The 18,571-nt window shown below is 46.2% G+C and overlaps 1 protein-coding gene across 29 annotated transcripts in view; it reads left to right on the forward strand.

Annotated features, from left to right (window-relative positions):
- The window catches only part of EFCAB11 (EF-hand calcium binding domain 11), a 170,992-nt gene that overhangs the window by 20,104 nt on the left and 132,317 nt on the right, over window positions 1-18,571 (forward strand). For 23 of the 29 annotated variants that reach the window (XM_086319206.1, XM_086319191.1, XM_086319194.1 and 20 more), the window contains 2 exons: window positions 5,716-5,817; window positions 6,768-6,858. In XM_086319206.1, coding sequence (XP_086175332.1) covers window positions 5,716-5,817; window positions 6,768-6,858 — 193 coding nt within the window. Of the gene's footprint in view, window positions 1-1,603; window positions 1,890-5,715; window positions 5,818-6,767; window positions 6,859-8,991; window positions 9,182-9,546; window positions 10,147-16,184; window positions 16,461-17,455; window positions 17,476-18,571 lie in introns of those variants that run through there. The other 6 variants (XM_086319203.1, XM_086319185.1, XM_086319188.1 and 3 more) reach the window with 5 other exon arrangements.

Below are 18,571 nucleotides of genomic sequence, written 5' to 3' on the forward strand. Positions count from 1 at the left end.
TGGAAAGGAATGTATACATTCATGATAGAACAGGAACAGTCCTTTTGCCAAGAGCCGTTTATCAGATGGAAAGGAATGCTCTCAGAGCTGCAGAGTCTGGAAGGATTCATGAAGATCGTTGGCCCCAGTGGTCTTTCAGGCAGAATCCTTGATCCTGGGTCCTTCCTGTTGGGGCACTTCCAGGGGCTGCTGGAGAGGGAAGCCTAGGGAGCCCACCTCTTTGCAACCGGAATGCCTTGCCTTCATCTTTACACAATGGGATTACCTGTTTTTTTTTTTATTTTTTATTTTTTTTTGGGGGGGGGGATTACCTGTTTTTATAAAGAAGAACCTTTCCTACAGCTAAAAAAAAAAAAAAGTCTGAGAACCACTGATAGAGTCCAAAAAAACTGTCCATTACCCAGACAGTTTTTTTAAATTCATTTTTAATTGGAGCGCCCTCTGTCTTGAACCTCCTCTCTCGCCCGGCCCCATCCCGGCCCTCTGGGTGGTCAGGGCGCCAGGCTGAGCTCCCTGTGTGACAAGGCGGGCGGCCTCCCCTTCGCTCTCTGCTCCACTTACCGTCATGTGTATAGCTCAGTGCTACTCTCTCGATTGTCTCACCCCCTCCTGCCCCGGCTGTGTCCATAAGTCTGTTCTCCAAGTCTCTATTACCTGACCTAGGCAATTTTTGAACACTTTCTGGAGATTAATAATAAACACAAACACACAGGTGTACATGATCCCTATTGTTGTTGCCTTAACGTGTAATTACAGCAAGGTGTTTTATGTAACTTTTATCATTAGAAAAGTCTGCACAGAAGGCTCAACCTTGTATTTGGAATTAGAAGGTTCTGAACATTCTCTCTCACTCCAGGGGTGGACACAGGTAATGCATTTAGAGTTATGGCGAGTCTCTGTGAAGTGGTAATTTTTACAGTTATGGCGAGTCTTTGTGAAGTGGTAATTTTAGGTTCGGATTCAGTGACAGCAGGTGGAGCTCGTAGTAGAAACTGTATATCTAGGCCATTTAAAGAGCAGTAAGACGTTTAAGAATCCCATGGACGGAGGAGCCTTGTGGGCTGCGGTCCACGGCGTCGTGAAGAGTCGGACACGACTGAGTGACTTCACTTTCACTCTTCACTTTCATGCATTGGAGAAGGAAATGGCAACCCACTCCAGTGTTCTTGCCTGAAGAATCCCAGGGATGGGGGAGCCTGGTGGGCTGCCATCTGTGGGGTCGCACAGAGTCGGACACGACTGAAGTGACTTAGCAGCAGCAGCAGCAGCAGCAAGATGTTTAAAACTTTCATTAAGGTGTTTGCATCACAGAGCCGTAGGAATAACCAACCTTTCTACATTGGCCTTGGAAAGTGATCATGCTCCTGCAGCACTCAGCTGAATGGAAACTGCCCTATCCTTTCTGGAAAAGAAACTTGCATTGGCATTGAATGCATTTGCGTGTGTTGCCATTGAAGATTAATACAAGTTAAAGGCAGGGTGGGGATGAGGCTATAGGGTATGTTTATGTGGTTTGATGTTGTGTTTTTAAGTCAACATATGATCCTGTGGGAAAACAGTATGAAGGAACTGATTACATATATGGGGTTATTTGTATCTTTAGGTTCTTTCTTCTCTTTTGGCCATGCCATGAGGCTTGTGGGATCTTAGTTCCCTGATCAGGGATCCAGCCCAGGCCCCCTGCGTTAGAAGCTCGGAGTCTTAACTACGGAACTGCCAGAGAAGTCCCTGTTTCTTCTTTTCAAGTGGTAATAAGCATTGCAGTTGAAACCCATATATATTTTCTCCTAGGAAATAGTAAAGAACATTTGCTTTTTATCCCCAAGATTATGAAATAAAGACCTGACTATACAGCTCCAAATAGGGACGAGTCTTCTGAATATGTAATTTAAAAGATATTCCCGCTCATGTGCATTTTTTTCCTTGTGAATCTGTATCACATATTGAACAATGCAGTTGTGCTTTTTTTTTCTTATCATTCCCCCAAATCAGATGCAATAAGTAAAAAGCAAATATTATGCATGTATTTGCTTTCCCTCTCAATTCTGGGTTTCTAAAATGATGATTTTGCTGGCCGTGTGATTGAATAGTGACCTACTTTTTGGCATTAGTGTCCAGAGTATAAGAGCATTTAAAACACACACGTTTTAATGCTTTTTGCTGAAAACTCTAATAGAAGAAATGTCTTCTGGTGGCACTGGTGATAAAAATGCCACCTGCCGACGCAGCAGACTAAAGAGATGTGGGTTCAGTCCCTGGGTCGGGAAGATCCCGTGGAGGAGGGCATAGCAACCCACTCCAGTATTCTTGCCTGGAGAATCCCGTGGACAGAGGAGCCTGGCAGGCTATAATCCATGGGGCTGCAGAGTTGGTCATGACAGAAGTGACTTAGTATGCACGCATGATTTTATTTACTTATTCAGCATGTGAGGAGTGCTTCTACAAGCAAAATATCTTCCTGAACACTAGGGATAAATTTGACGACAGTGCTTCTCTCGGTGAGTCTGGGGTGAACGTGCAGCAGGTAATCACCAGGCGGCCGATGAGAGCGGAGCTGCATCGTTGCACGGCTGAGTGCCGTGGAGGAACGCGGTCCGGAGGCGCGTCCCGACAGTGCGCACGTACTGAGCACAGGCCAGGCACGCTGGCAGGTGCGAGGAGAGGCGCCTGTTGCCCGAAGCGTCTGCTGCCACTTGTTTTTGCCTCTCACTCTTGGTCGTCTCCAAAGCATCAAGCCGCTCGCACCTCCGAATCGCCGCGGCGTCTCTCTGCCGCCCCCATCCCCCTTCCCCTTGTCTCTCCCCTCTCTTTAAGCGACTCCATCGGAGCTGGAACCTAGGGCTCGCCCTTGGCATGTTCTTTCGCGTGCTCCGTATCTAGCCCTCCGTCTTCTCTGCAGTGTCTGGAGCCTCCCATCGCTCCCGGTCCTGCTGCCAGCGCCCTCCTGACCACCGTCGGGCCAGTAGGAGCCTGACCAGCCTCCTTTGCTCTATCTCGCTTCCTCCCTAGTCCTTTTTCAAAACACTAGCCAGAGGGATCTTTCCATGATCTTTCTAAAGTAGATCTTGTCCCTTCTCAATCCAGACTTCTTACTTGACTTCCTATTGCAACCGAAATAAAAACTGCATTATTTCCTGTTCCAGCCCCTCCCTCCCTTCCCAGCCCTGTCTTCACCCCTGCCAAGCCACAGGGGTCTCTTCCTTTCCCCCACTTCCTGCCCCGTGGTGGGCACGTGCTCTTTCCACTGCACAGAGTGCTCTTCTTCTGAGGCTTTAGCCGGTTGGTACCTTCTCACCATTTAGGTATTCAGTTCAGTTCAGTTCAGTTGCTCAGTCGTATCCGACTCTTTGCGACCCCATGGACTGCAGCACACCAGGCCTCCCTGTCCATCACCAACTCCCGGAGTTTACCCAAACTCATGTCCATTGAGTCAGTGACGCCATCCAACCATCTCATCCTCTGTTGTCCCCTTCTCCTCCTGCCCCCAATCCCTCCCAGCATCAGGGTCTTTTCAAATGAGTCAGCTCTTCACATCAGGTGGCCAAAGTATTGGAGTTTCCTTTAGGTCTTAGCCTTGGTGTTACCTCCTCTGAGAGATCTCTTCTTCACCAGAATCCACTCTACAGGAGGATTTCTTTTTGTTTGTTTGTTTTCATGGTAATAGTAATTTATTGATATCAATTATTTCAGTTCCTGTTTTATCATTTGGTATACAGTTTAAAGGCTTTTAATGGCAACCAACTCCAGTATTCTTGCCTGGAGAATCCCATGGATAGAGGGGTCTGGCGGGCTACAACAGTCCATGGGGTCACAAAGAGTCGGACACGACTGAGTGACACACACACACACACACACACATACACTTAAGTAAGGGAGGAAATTGATTTTCTTGTATTTTTTTACTCACTTTTCACTGGAGTGTGACTGCTTTACAGCATTTGTTGCTTCCTGCTGTGAGTGAACCAGCTCCAAGTGCACCTCTGGCCCCTCCCTCGTGAGCGTCCCTTTCCCCAGCCGTGATCTGCCCGACAGGAGGGCTTCTGTGACATGTTCACGCCCTCCTGTCATTCCCCTCTTTGCACAAGTCATGGTTTGCAATTATTTACACATTTGTAATTGAACCTACATAGTCTCTGTCTCCGCCAATAGACCAGTGGCTTCCTGGGCACAGGAAATCTGTATTTTCTCTTTCCCCTTCTGTTTCCAGAGCTTAACACAGTGCCTGGCACACAGTCAGTCCTATAAAAGGGTCATTTAAACACATGGATTGGCTTTTTTTTTTAATTTTGATGCGGACCATGTTTTAAGCCTTTATTGAATTTGTTACCGTTTTGCTTCTGTTTTACGTGTTGGTTTTTTGGCCTCGAGGAACGTGGGGTCTTGGTTCCTGACCAGGGATCAAACCTGACCCCTGACACTGGAAGTCCCAACCATCGGCCCACCAGGGAAGCCCCCAAGACAGACCTTTTCAAATTCTACATCTTTAACTGCAAATAAGAAAACTATGGAAAATTTAGAAAACTATTTTCTACTTAAAAAAAAAAATTGAAACCATTTTGGGACCTGTATGTAGCTCAGTATACCTCACCAAAAGGAAAAGGGTGCAAGTCCTTAAAAATTAGCATGTGGTTACTGTGTGATTTGGGGCTATTTTTAAAATGGAAGTCCTGACTTATAAAAACAAACTGCTCTTTTTATATATTTAGGGCTCAGTTCACTAAAACGTTTAAATTCTTGGCTTCACTCTTTAAGCCTACTACAAAGATCACATTAGAATTCATTTTAATAGACATCATGAGCGCAGTACCCAATCTCCTGTGATCATGCTGGGCTCTTTTATTATGAGAATCGCAGGGAGCAGAGCCCGAGGCTGCAGAACACTCATGGGGTGTCCCTAAGGCTGGGGACACTGCCAGCTCTATTGTTTATGGAATGTTCGCTCCACCTCTATCTGCGGTGTGCGATTGGTGTTGACTTTTGAGAAACTCCGTCTTCGCCCCGCTCTCCCAGCTGGAGAAAAACCTGTCGTAATGATATCTGGCTAGGAAAAAAGGGATCAAAGACACCCGTGGAAAGAGGAATTAGGAGACCTTCTGTTATCAGTGGTTTTAGCCCTGTCCTTCAGATCCATCAGAGGGAAGACTGTCACACCTTTCACAGCCAACATCTCTGCTCCCAGAGGCGGCTCGGGGCTCCTGAAGTGTCCACCATGTTTGCGGTTAGTCGCTAATATGGGGCCGACTTGGCTTTTAACAAAGTGCCTCTTCAGCTTTAGAGATCTGTATGAATGAATACTGCTTACCAAAATCAAGATGACATTTGTGGGCGATAGTATCACTTTCCATTGATGTTGACAGCTCAGCTGGTAAAGAATCTGCCTGCAATACAGGAAGACCCAGGTTCAATTCCTGGGTCGGGAAGATTCCCCTGGGGAAGGGATAGGCTACCCACTCCAGGATTCTTGGGCTTCCCTGGTGACTCAGCTGGTCAAGAATCCACCTGCAATGTGGGAGACCTGGTTCGATCCCTGGGTTGGGAAGATCCCCTGGAGAAGGGAAAGGCTACCCACTCCAGTATTCTGGCCTGGAGAATTCCATGAACTACAGTCCATGGGGTCACAAAGAGTCGGACACGACTGAGCCACTTTCACTTTCACTTTTTTGTTAAAGAGGAAGACGGTCATTTTTGGTAAACTTATTTTTTTCCAATTTTTAGGGATACGACTTAAGGAGTTTTTAGACATCGTAAGGAAAAAGAAGGAAGCTCAACTGTATCGCAATGAAGTAAGACACATCTTCACGGCTTTTGACAGACACTGTAAGTATCTTTAAAGTGTTTGGATATAAACAATTGTTATTAAGGAACTGTGGATGGGAACATATACTCAGTTAATATTGGGCTGGTCAAGAAGTTCGTTCAAGTTTTTCCATAACATCTTAGAGAACCCAACTAACTTTTTGGCCAACCCAATAAAATACTATACTTGGAAGGCTATTTTCCTATATTCATTAGCTGTTACGGTAGATGTTGGTGTACATTTTTTTCCCTCCATCACAGCCTTAACTCTTGACCTTTACAGTGGATGAAACAGCATCGCAGTAACCTGACTGTACTTAGATTTGCTTACATTTTAATGGGGACACAGAAGGGCTGGCCATGTGGGAATACAGGTGAAGAGCGACTTAGGGAAGCTTGGGAGCCCACAGGGCCTTTTTTCCTGACTCCTCCTTTGACCCACGCGTGATGGAGGAATTGTTTTCCCACGCTGGGGTGGCCCACAAGAGTGGCTTTGGACCCACTCCTCACGGAACGCAGGCTTGAAAGACTCGTGGGGTCCAGGTTCAGTATTTTGGCTTCTGTAATGGTTTTCCTCTAAAGAAGAATGTAGTCCTAAAACCAAGCAAGAAAAAAAAAAAAATGTGCGTTTTGAAGAATGAGTTATTTTGGCAATTCGCAGCGAGCGGAGCCCACTGCCGTTAGCGCACGATGTCTCTTAGTCCTCCCTCTGGGACTCAGGCAGTCGGCAGGGGAGGGGCTGGAAGAAAGCTTCAGGAGCACCTGGGGCCGTACTGTATCACTAGAGTAATACCAGAGTAATCCGGTAATCCAGTGAGGCAGTCTCAGATTACCCTACATGTGAAATCAACTGTAGACTACTGCTTTTCTCCTGGTTAAATATTAAAGTCTCAGGCAGATATTATGGCTGAAATAGCAGTTCACAGGACTTTTAGTGGTGCATGAATGTTATGTCTTCTGCTTTCAAATAGATCGTGGATATTTAACTCTGGAAGATTTCAAGAAAGCATTTAAGCAGGTGGCTCCCAAGTTATCAGAAAGGATTATCCTCGAGGTATTCAGGTAAGGCATCGGTCTTTATGCATACACGCCCTTGTTTTACCGTTGGCTTGTGCAAGTTTTCGGTTTCACGGAGAACACTCATTTATGGTTATTTTTCACTAGTGGATGGTTTCATCTCGAAGGATAGTGTCATGGTCCAGCGGAGAATTTTATAGTTAGCTGTCAGTCCATCCACAGCCTTGGCAGTGAGCCCTGAAGTGGGTGCAGTGCTTGCATACCAGAAAGGTGCAAAAATCATTTGTTCGTAGGGGTGGAGAGAAGCAGAGAGAAAGTAGAGCTTCTTTGTGTGGTGACGTGTTGGCCAGACCTGCCCCCTTAAAGCTCCGTTAATATTACCGTGGATGCTGGCGTTCTCCTGTGGTCTGCATTTCATCAGACGCGGGTTGCAGCCTGTGCGCCGTGTGGAGAGTAGAGCTGGGTTAATCGGTGGCAGACCCTCCTTCGTTTGTGTTCAAAGTGGTAGACCCAGGCTGCAGGTCACGCACACCCGAGAGAGGAGACGTAAAGACTGTATTCACACTGTCTCTATAAACTAATCCTGACAAAATGGGCAGATGCTTAAAAGCAGCTTCTGTCAGGAGACTGCAGATGGAAAGGAGTGTAAGCCGTGTCAGCACACGCTGCTGTGAGAACTGACACAGCTGCCTCTGTTCAGACTGCTAACACGAGCTCCTCATCAACCCTGTTGCCAAGGGTGTTAGTTAGGGTTCAGTCCAGCACCAAAAGCCAGAAAACTCAAAATAACAAAGCTCGCAAAAGACAGCCAGTCCAGGGCTGATCTGAGGGCAGCACAGTGGTGAAGAACTCAGATTCCTGCCCTTTTATTCTGGCTGCCTCAGCACCTGGCCTCTCCCTCCTGCTTCCAGATGGCTGCCGAAGTTCCAGCCATCACACCTGAGTTCCAAATAGGTAGGCAGAAAGATAGGCCCCTCTTTTTAAGGCTATCCATTGTTTCTTCATACATCCCTGTGACCGAAGCTAAGTTCCAAGGCCATGAGTAGCTATAAGGCAGAGGTGGGTCTGGAAAATGTAGTCTCTGCTTTGGGCAGTCGTGTGAGCTCAAATGGAATTTCTGCTATGAGGAAGAAAGAGAGAAGAGACATTGGTGGACATCTGGCAGGTGTTCCCATTTGGATTAAAGTAATTTCATGAAATCTGACCAGAAGCCAGTCCTCAGTAGAAATTATCAAGCAGGTTATTTGAAGTAAGAATCTACACTCACTGCCATCAATAGTGACATATATGAAATTCCTTTGCTGCATCATTTGCAAGCAGATTACTGAGCAAGGTATTGAAGAGCAAAGGAGTTCAAACCAGGTGCAGACAAGGTGCCCCAAGCCAGTATGACGCAGTTTACTCCAGAATTTCATGGCCTTTCAGATGCTGTGGTATCTGTGTGTGCGTTCTGGGATGAGTAATGAGACTCAGGGTATTTCTGCCACACGGTGGTGCTTTTTCACAAAAAGAATGAAGAATTACTTCATTTTACTTTTACAAAAAGACAGGTGTCCACATTTGCTGACCTTTGGGTGTTGAACGGTTTTAGGAGCTGTCTCCTCGTGCTACAAATGTAATTTTGAAAAATCCACTTAAGTACAGCCTTTCAAGGTAGAAGACGTGTTTTAACAGTGAATGGGAAAGTAACTGCTTCTCCAAAGAAACCTATGCTATAGGGAGAACATTTTTGAGAATGGGTGTTTGGAAATGTGATTCTATTTTTAAAAATATGTGTCACCCACTAAAACCTTTATATTTGCATGCTCAATAAGTCGGAAACAGAGTATTCTAATCTGTGGAAAAAAGGAAGCATTGTGATTGGACAGCACAATTTTTTAAAAGTATCAGTGTAAAAATTTAATAGTTTTGATAAGTTAGGAGCAACTAATTGAAATCAGGAGAGATGAATATTTATGAGCTGAATCTCAATTACCAATACCAAGAAAATGGTTAACAAAATAAAACAAACCCCTTAAGTTTTTTTATAATCAGCGGATAGAATTAAAAACTGAGAGATTCAGTGTCACGATGCCCATTTCCTGTTTAGATCTGTCTAACTAAGACCTAGTATTAAAACAAGTTGAACTTGGGATTTCCCTGGTGGTTCCGTGGTTAAGAATCCGCCTTGCGGTGCAGGGGCCATAGGTTTGATTCCTCGTTGGGGAGCTGACGTCCCGTATGCCGTGGAGCAACTAAGCCTGTGCTCCTCAACCACTGAGCCTCTGAGCCGCAACCAGAGACAGTGTGTGTGCGCCTCAAAAGACCCGCGTGCCGAAGCAAAGACCCAACACAGCCAAATAAATAATAAATAAAGTATTAAAAAAAACTGGAATCACTCAGTCACAAAGAATTCAACCGAGATGTTCAGAAATCATAAATTATGTGAAAATCACATTGTTCTTGTTAAATGTTCTTAATTTTGAGTGATGGCAAAAACTCATTTGCCATGAATAAGTGAAATATTTTTATCTTTTTTTTACAAATTTCTGTATTTTATAACGAACATAAAGTATGAATATTGTAGCACATGTCCACATCATCTATGCATAAACATGTACTCATGCCCACAAATCCTGTACTTCCTAGGATGATGGTCAGAGTTTAGAGACCACTGCAGTTAAGAACTGAACAAGGCCTTGTAGTTAACCGAACCCAGCCTGCTTAAAGTCACGTTTGTAATATTATTTATAGCACCACATCCCCTGAAGCAGGATTATTGATACCCGATAAGAATTAAATGAAATCATGACAGCAAAAGAGAGAAAGACGTTTCCTCGGTGTGTAAGCTGAAGTTGGCTGGAGGAACAGAGCTGTCTGACATCCACACGCCTCTACTTCAGGGAGGCAAATAGTTTTCAAGAGAAGGGAAAAGAAGAGCAGCTGCCGGGGTGTCCGTGGTGCGAAAGACGTCACATTTCTAGGGCTGGGCGCTGTGAGAAGCCTGAACGGCTCTGACTCAGGTGCCCCGCGTGAGTGCGGTTCAGTCCCAGGTTCCCCGTTGGGCAGGGGAGAGCGGATGTCTGAAGACCTCCGTAGGGAGGCAGCCCGAGACGGGGCTTCCGGTTAGACCAGCCGCCTGCGGTTTGAAGGATGAAAGAAGATGCCACAACCTTCAACTCTTCGATTGCCAAGTTCTTCCCCAGGAGACTTCCGAAGACCAGGAGGAGCCTCTCTCAGAAGTGCTTGCCCCCATGACACCTCGCTTTGTGAGAGAAGCCGGTACCTGTTTTCTCTGGCTTGCGTGGTTTACCCCGCCTCTCAGCATATTTTCAACAGTGTCTGTTCTCCTTTGTCCTGTGTCCATTGTGGTCTTTTTTTTTTTTTTTTTCCTGTTAGGCTTTATTTTCCCATTATGCTTCTTTCTTGGGCTATATACCTGCTGAAGTTTCGTTTCATTTTGTTATTTTGCTGTATCTTGTTATTTTGTAGTGTCTCCTCTAAGCTTTTCTGTATCTGCTTTCATCTCTTGTTTTATGGAATTGTTGGCTTTTATTGAGGGAAGCAGTTTTGAGGTTTTACTTTTAATGGTTGATTGCTTGGGGGCTGCTAATTATAGCTTTTTTCTTATAAATTAAGAAGGGAAGTTTTCTACCAAGGGAAAGATTTTGAGTTGTATTTCTGTCTTAAACCAAGAGGTGATATCTTGTGTAAACACACACACACACAGACTCACACAAAGAGTGCTTCTTTATATCACCTCTAAAGATATCGTAAATGCTTACGATTGGGATTTCAGATTTTAGGGGGACCACCCTGGCGGTGCGGTGGCTGACTCCACGTCCCATTCAGGGGACCTGGGTTTGATCCCTGGTCAGGGAACTAGACCCCACATGCTGCAACTGAGAGTCTGCTGCAGCTGAAGATCCCACCTGCCACAACACAGGCCTGGTGCAGCAAAAAAAAGAAAAGCCCGAGCTTCCTTCAGCGTTTGAATCTTACAGCTTTGCTTTTCACTTAGAGCTGACAATCATGACTTGTATGCCTGTGTGCTAAAATAGCTAAAGCTATATCTTAGATGATGTTTCATTATTATTATTATTAGGAAATTCTTAGGAAATTCTGTCCTTGAAGAACTCCTTTGTTCCCCTACCCACTGCAAATGGCAGAAGTTTAAGAGGCGTGAGACCTGTTGTTGTTCACTCGGAAAGTTGTGTCTGACTCTTTGCAACCCATGGACTGCAGCACGCCAGGCCTCTCTGTCCTTCACCAACTCCCGGAGCTTACTCAAACTCATGTCCATTGAGTCAGTGATGCCATCCAACCATCTCATCCTCTGTAATCCCCTTCTCTTCCTGCCTTCAATCTTTTCCAGCATCAGGCTCTTTTCCAGTGAGTCAGTTCTTCGCATCAGATGGCCAAAGTATTGGAGTTCCAGCTTCAGCGTCAGTCCTTCCAGTGAACACTCAGGGTTGGTTTCCTTAGGATGGACTGGTTGGATCTCCGTGCTGTCCAAGGAACCCTCAAGAGTGTTTTCCAATACCACAGTTCAAAGGCATCAGTTCTCACCTCTCAGCCTTTCTGGCCCAACGCTCACACTCATACATGATTACTGAAAAACTGTAGCTTTGACTAGACACACCTTCGTTGAGGTTTGTCATAGCTTTTCTTCCAAGGAGCAAGTGTCTTTTAATTTTGTGGCTGCAGTCAGCGTTCGCAGCCCCCCAAAATAAAAGCTGCCACTCTTTCCACTTTTTCCCCATCTATTTGCCATGAACTGAGTAGTACTATTTGTCCAATGAAATAAATCTGAGATAAGAGGCTGTTTCTAGCACTGCATGTTTAAAACAAAAAAAATCTTTTTTCCCTAATACTAATAGACCTTAATGAAAACTTTGTAGTGCTTTTTAAAAAAAAACAAAAACACATTCAAAGCCCTTTAGTGACTCTAAAGAGTAAGTTAGAACTGTTTAACCTGGCTGTCCAACATCTGGTCCCCTTTCCAAACTCATCTTTCATTCATCATCCCAAATTCCTCTGTTTCTTTTGGCGTAACACTTGTTCCTTTCGATGTGTGATGTGTGTTTTTACTTCATTCTGTTGCCCTTGCTGGCAATACCTTTCTCTACTTCTCACCTGACCAAATTGGACCCGTCTTTCAAGGCCTTGCTCAGTAAATACACACACCCAGAAAAAGCCATTTTTTGTTTACATTGGGCAGTCTTCGCTCCTTTCTTTGAATTTTGATAGATGGTTGTGTAATTTTTTAATCACGTGATAAAAATACAGTGTTCGCAATTATCTCCGTAAAGCTCTTTGAGTTTGCAAATTCCTCTGTCACTCCCACTGTTCTCCCTATGTTGCCTGCCTTGTGCGTTCCAGTTACTTAATAATTGGTGGTTTGTTGGCACTTACTCCAGATACCCACTAACAGAAAAATCCTCCCTTGCCATCTTCTTTATGGTTTAATTTATTTCTTATAATCTAGCAAAGAGTCCTCTCAAGTGCAGTCAGGAGCTTTATAACCACATATGGCTTTGCCTTGCATTTTTCTCATTCTACCTGTGACTTTTATGAATTAACCTCGGATGGCCTCTGTCTGCTGTTTCTTGAGAGGCATTTTCAGTTCCTGATTTAGCCCCAGCTGTTAACAGGGAGCTGGCTTAATGTTCTCTCTTGACTTTACCCCCACCGATGCCCGTGATGTTTCCGGCTGGTGTGTTTCTCTGTGTGGGTATCTCTGCCTCTCCATGCCCAGGAGCCTCCTCCATCTCATTGTAAGCATTGAGATTTGCACTTGCCCACCACCTGTCGTTTGGCAAAAAGCTCTGGGAAGCTTCTTCTGTTTTCCAGCCATGAAATGAAGCATGGTTGGTCAGAAGGCCCACCAGCGTCCAAGATTTTGAGTGCAGGTGGAGTGCCAGGTAGTAATGTCAGGCAGAAATACCGAGGCACCAAAGTGCTTTTCAGTCACAGCCGGAGACCCTTAGAGAGGCATCTGGTAGTTTGGGTCTAAGATTCATTCTTCATACTGTGTGGGGAAGGTCAAAAAGCATAGACTATCCAGCTCTCCTTTTGGGAGCATTAAAACTTGGCTGGATAACAAGAGCATCACGACCTGCTGGAGAACGTGTTTCAGTGGCAGTGTATCATGGAGTACGGGCTTAAGAATGCCGTTGTATTTATTTTTTTTTTAAAGATTTTTTTTAATGTGGGCTGTTTTTAAAGTCTTTATCACCTGTGTTACAATGATGCCTCTCTGTTATATCTTAGTTTACTGGCCACAAGGCATGTGGGATCTTAACTCCCCGACCAGGGGTCGAACCCACACCCCCTGCCCTGGAAGGCGAAGTCATAACCACTGGGTGCCAGGGCAGTCCCAGGAAGGCAGTCTCTGAAGGGAGTGGTGGGCACCTTCCCGTGTGCGCCCTAGGTCACAGCCGTGGGGCCTCCTGAGCCAGGGCAGTCCCAGGAAGGCAGTCTCTGAAGGGGGTGATGGGCACCTTCCTGTGTGCGCCCCAGGTCACGGCCGTGGGGCCCCCTGAGCCAGGGCAGTCCCAGGAAGGCAGTCTCTGAAGGGGGTGATGGGCACCTTCCCGTGTACGCCCTAGGTCACAGCCATGGGAGGAGAAAGGGGCCTCCTGAGCCGGGGTGAAGTGAGCTAACGGGCCTAACGGGAGAGTCTTAGAGAGCCAAGGAGCTCAGGGGGGAGTGACGTAGGATAGTGTGTATTTAAGAAAAAAAGATCGCATATGTTTTTTCAAATCGTTGCACCTCTTCTAAAGTATTATTCCTCACCGTGATCTTTCGTTTCCTATACTTCCTTTTTGTCGGCAGCTGACTTGTCGGTATCGTTTTCTCAGACAGTCTCTCTCTAAAGTTCCCCTGTCATTATTCCATGCATCAGAATGACTTATAAATGTGCTCAGGTGGCTTCCCCAAGATCACAGGTATCAGTAGTCATCTCCTGCTTTGATGAATGTGATTGTCGATCTGAAGTATCCCCGTACTTTTGTGTATAGAAAAGTTAACGCTAGAAATCACATCTCATTCCTCGTTAACTATACATAGACAGCTGTCGCCAGCCATCCCTAGTGTGTGAGTGTGATGACCAAATAACTAGACTTCTTGAGTTTCCAGGCTTTATTTCATGAGTTTTTGCATCTTCTCTGCAATGATAATGCCTTGGGTTTTCTTTCAGTTTTTCTGGTTTCAGAATTTTACTGTCAGAGATTCCGTTTTCTGATGATTTTGTTGCGCGTGATCACTGAATGGGGAAATGAATACATATAATTTTTCAAACTGACCTGAGTTTCTTCTCCCTGGGGACTTTCACATGTAATATGGTAAATACAACTTCACTTTAAAAATCCAGGGGGCTTCCCTGGTGGGGGAGAATCCACTTTCTAACACTGGGGCTTTGGGTTCCATCCCTGGTCAGGGAGCTAGGATCCCACGTGCCTTAGGGACAGCTCAGTCCGCAAACTGCGAGCTACAGAGCCTGTGCAGTTAGAAGCTGGTGCATGGCAGCGAAGAGCCTGTGTGCTGCAACCAAGACTCAGTGAAACCAAGAATAAATAAATAAAATTTAAAGTGAATGCAAAATCCAGCTAGAGAAATATTTATACGCTAATTGTTTTAAGAAAATGTCAGTTTTCCCAGGGGGTTCTTGGCTGATTTTGCTTCATGAACAAAAATCATACCCTTGCATTTGAAGATGCTCTCTTTTTACCAGTAACTTTGAGAATTGGTGATGCAGGAACTGATGCCCAGAAACAGGACCAGGAAACCAGTGGAGAAGACCGATGACTTCATTGCATAGATTTTCAAGTAGAAGGTGTTGGTTTAGTTTCTTCAATTAAGCTGATTAGTTCATGTTACAAGGATGTACTATTTGATTGGAAGGAACATTTAATCTCTTTCACATTCTAGATGTCCAGATTCTGTAGCCCTCTCTCATGTTAAACCCATCCAGATGCAAATCCTGCTCTTCCTTCCAGGCCCAGATGTTAAGCTATTTCTTGAAACCTGACCCCACCAACAGCCTACCCACCACCTCTTAACCCAGGAAAGAAATTGTCTCCTTTTCTCATTGGAGTATAATAGCTTTATAACGTTGGGTTACTTTCTGCTGTACATTGGAGTATAGTAGCTTTATAACGTTGGGTTACTTTCTGCTGTACAGTGAAGTAGCTCAGTTACATGTGTACATGTATCCCTTCCCTCTTGGACCTGCCCCCATCACCGCACCTCCCACCCTGCCGGTACCTCTGGGTCATCGCAGAGCACGAAGCTGAGCTCCCTGTGCTAAACGCAGGTTCTCCTTGGCTACCTGATTTACACGTGGTCATGCATTTGCTTCCCTGGTGGCTCAGATGGTGAAGGATCTGCCTGCAACACAGGAAACCCGGGTTCGATCCCTGGGTTGGGAATATCCCCTGGAGAAGAAACTGGCAACCTGATCCAGTGCTCCTGCCTGGAGACTCCCGTGGACAGAGGGGCCTGGAGGGCTGCTGCAGTTCATGGGGTCACAGAGAGTCAGACACGACCGAGCGGCTGGCACACACACAGTGTATGTTTGTCAAACCTAATCTCCCAATTCATCCCACCCTCCTCTTACCTCTGTGTCTCTACGTCTGCATCTCTATTCCTTCCCAGAAACTAGTTCAACTGTACCGTCTTTCTAGATTCCACATGCATGCGCTAATATGCATAAACAGCCTAAGTGTCCATCAACAAATGAATGGATAAAGAAGATGTGGTACATATATACAATGGAATATTACTCAGCCATAAAAAGGAATGAAGCTGAGTCATTTGTAGAGATGTGGGTGGACCTAGAGCCTGTCTCACAGAGTGAAGTGGATCAGAAGAACAAATATCATGTATTAACATGTGTATGTCTCCTGCTTGAAATTCCTGATCTGTCATAAGTGTCTTCTTTATGCTTACACGCAGGTATTTGCACGCATCAGCTATACCCAAGTTTAGAAAGTGAGCTTGATACGAACAGGCACAGGTGGGGTGTACAGCCTCACACTCGCAGAGCACGTTTCGTGCACGTCAAGCAGGTGACTAGACGATGTCAATGAGTGGCTTATGTAGCGAACACACTTTTCATTCTGCCTGTTTTGTTTTATGCACTGAATGCCTCCCCAGTGTTACATCAAGCCCGCGTGTTGTAGATAGCGCCAGGGCTGGGGTCAGGACCCTGGACGGACCGCAGAGTGCGGCCAGCGCCAGGCCAGGGGAGCAGAAGACTCGAGTCTCGTCCCGCTCCGCCTCTTGCCCCTCCTTCCACAAGTCGCGGAAGCTCTCTGGCCTGTTCCCTCTGCGTCTCCGCCCGGAGGGGGCTGTGCTTAACGTGCTGGCAGCTCTTCTTCTCGTTCCAGAACCTGCCGGTGGGGTTATCCATCATGGAGGGTGGCATGCCATCTCCTTGATTTTCCCTGCATATCCCAGACAGCATTCAGAGTCCACCACTGCGTGAATACAGATGTGGTCTGTCAGTGTGACAAAGACTGCTCTCGAGAGAAAATTACTGGGCTTGAGAGCTCGCCAAGCCTGGGCCTAGTTTTTGAGATGTCAGTATAACAAGTGTTACGGTCAGCGTTTCCAATTGCTCATCTGCATATATGGTTGAATACACTGTTCTTGCTGTAATGGCATGAGGGCTGTTTTTCTTTTAATCCAACTCTCACATGCAAAACTGCTGCCACGGTTTCTTTCTTACGACCGAACGTTGCTAACCCTCTCGGTCATCCTTGAAGTTAGTGATAGGCGCATCTCGTGAATGTATCCATGCTATTTTCCTCCATAGAAAGAAGAATCCCTGTCTTACATTTTTCTTTTGTAATAGACAGCTAACTTCTGGGTGAGGATTTTGACAATTCTGTGTGTTGCATTTATAAGAAAAACTTGTATTTAATAATCTACATTTTACGGGAAATATTTAAATTAACATTGTTTAAGATGTCCTCAAAAGGGACTTCCCTGGTGATCCAGTGACTAGCACTCCGTGCTCCCAGTGCAAGGGGGCGGGTTCAATCCCTGGTTGGGGAACTACATCCCACATGCCACCCCTAAAAAAATAATAATAATACAAACGTGCCACAGTGAAGCTCAAAGATCTCGTGTGCTGCAGCTGAGACCTGGCACAGCCCAGTAAATAAGTAAAAAAAGATGGCACCAATTAAAAAGGCTCAGAATTAAGAGTTTCATTTCAGAGTTTCAGTTGTCCCCCTTAGAGATAGCCTTAAAAATCAAGACCAAAGGTTTCTAATACTATGTTTTCAACTACGGCAAGCATGCCTGTGCGTTTGTGGCCTCATAGAGGACATCTAGCCATCTTGTCCACCTGCACCCTACCCAGGCCTCCTCTCCCATCAGGCCGCCCTGAGGAGACACATCCTTGCCACTCAGAGCTGCAGAGACCAGCCACATCAGGACGAGGCAGCTTATTGGCAGGGCCCTATCTCAGGCCTGACTCCAAATGTACTGAGTCAGATGTGTTTATTTTACCATGATCTCTGGGGGATCCATATGCATATTAACGTTGGAAAATCCCTGGTCCACCCTCCTCATTCCACTTTGAAATGAGAGTAAATTAGCATTACTGTTGAATGTTACCTCCTGACTTCAGTAACTTTTCACCCCCTGCCAGGTAACACCCCGACTCCTCAGCCTGACATGTGGGTCCTCCCCGTCCCAGGTCCCAGAGCTGACAGGTGACCCCTGACCCCTCAGCCTGACTCGCGGGTCCTCCTGCTCCCGGACCTGCCAGGTAACACCCAACCCCTCAGCCTGACATGCGGGTCCTCCTCCCAGCTCCCAGACCTGGCGTGACCAAATCAAAGACTCCGTCCCGCGGTTCTGATTTGCTCGCAGTATCCCAATCCAGGCTCGTCTCGTCCCCTGCTCTCTCCTCCCCTCCTCCGACCTCTCCATCTTCCCCTCCCCTCCACGTGTCTGAACAGCATCCATTCCTACAGACTTAGCTGAGCTCTGTCTTCTGTGGCGCCTGCCCTGGCCAGTCCAGCCCACAAGATTTCTTGTTTCTTCCTTAGAGCTCCTGTCACTTGTCCCAGTGATGCATCTAGTAATAAACGGTCACACTGGCAGCTGCTGTTGTGGGGTGTTTCCTGTGCACCAGACCCTGTACTGAGGGAATCCTCTGAGGCACGTCCTGGGTTAGGCTCTGGGCATCCGCATTTGCAAGCTTGGAGATGAGACTTCCCTGGCGGTCCAGAAGCTAAGACTCTGCCCTCCCAGTGCTGGGAGCCCCGGTTCAATTCCTGGTCAGGGCACTGGGTCCCTTGTGCCACAACTGAGAGTTCCCATGCTACACCCAGGACCCAGCAGTGCCAAGAAAGTAAAAATATATTAGAAAAATAGAGCTTGGAGAGCTCGATGCTGGTGGCTGGTGAGTAAGGGAACCAAGATTTGCTTGTGCTCTTAATCACTGTTATATTGCCTTCTTTGGAGAAGGCAATGGCACCCCACTCCAGTACTCTTGCCTGGAAAATCCCATGGACGAAAGGGCCTGGTGGGCTGCAGTCCATGGGGTCGCTAGGAGTCGGACACGACTGCGCAACTTCACTTTCACTTTTCACTTTCATGCGTTGGAGAAGGAAATGGCAACCCACTCCAGTGTTCTTGCCTGGAGAATCACAGGGATGGGTGGGCTGCCGTCTCTGGGGTTGCACAGAGTCGGACACGACTGAAGTGACTTAGCAGCAGCAGCAGCAGCATATTGCCTTCTCACCTCTAACAGCATAAG

This window comes from Bos grunniens, chromosome 10, assembly GCF_055505025.1.
Source record: "Bos grunniens cultivar Pamir isolate PY7600 chromosome 10, Bosgru_T2T1.0, whole genome shotgun sequence".
Taxonomy (NCBI): Eukaryota; Metazoa; Chordata; class Mammalia; order Artiodactyla; family Bovidae; genus Bos; species Bos grunniens.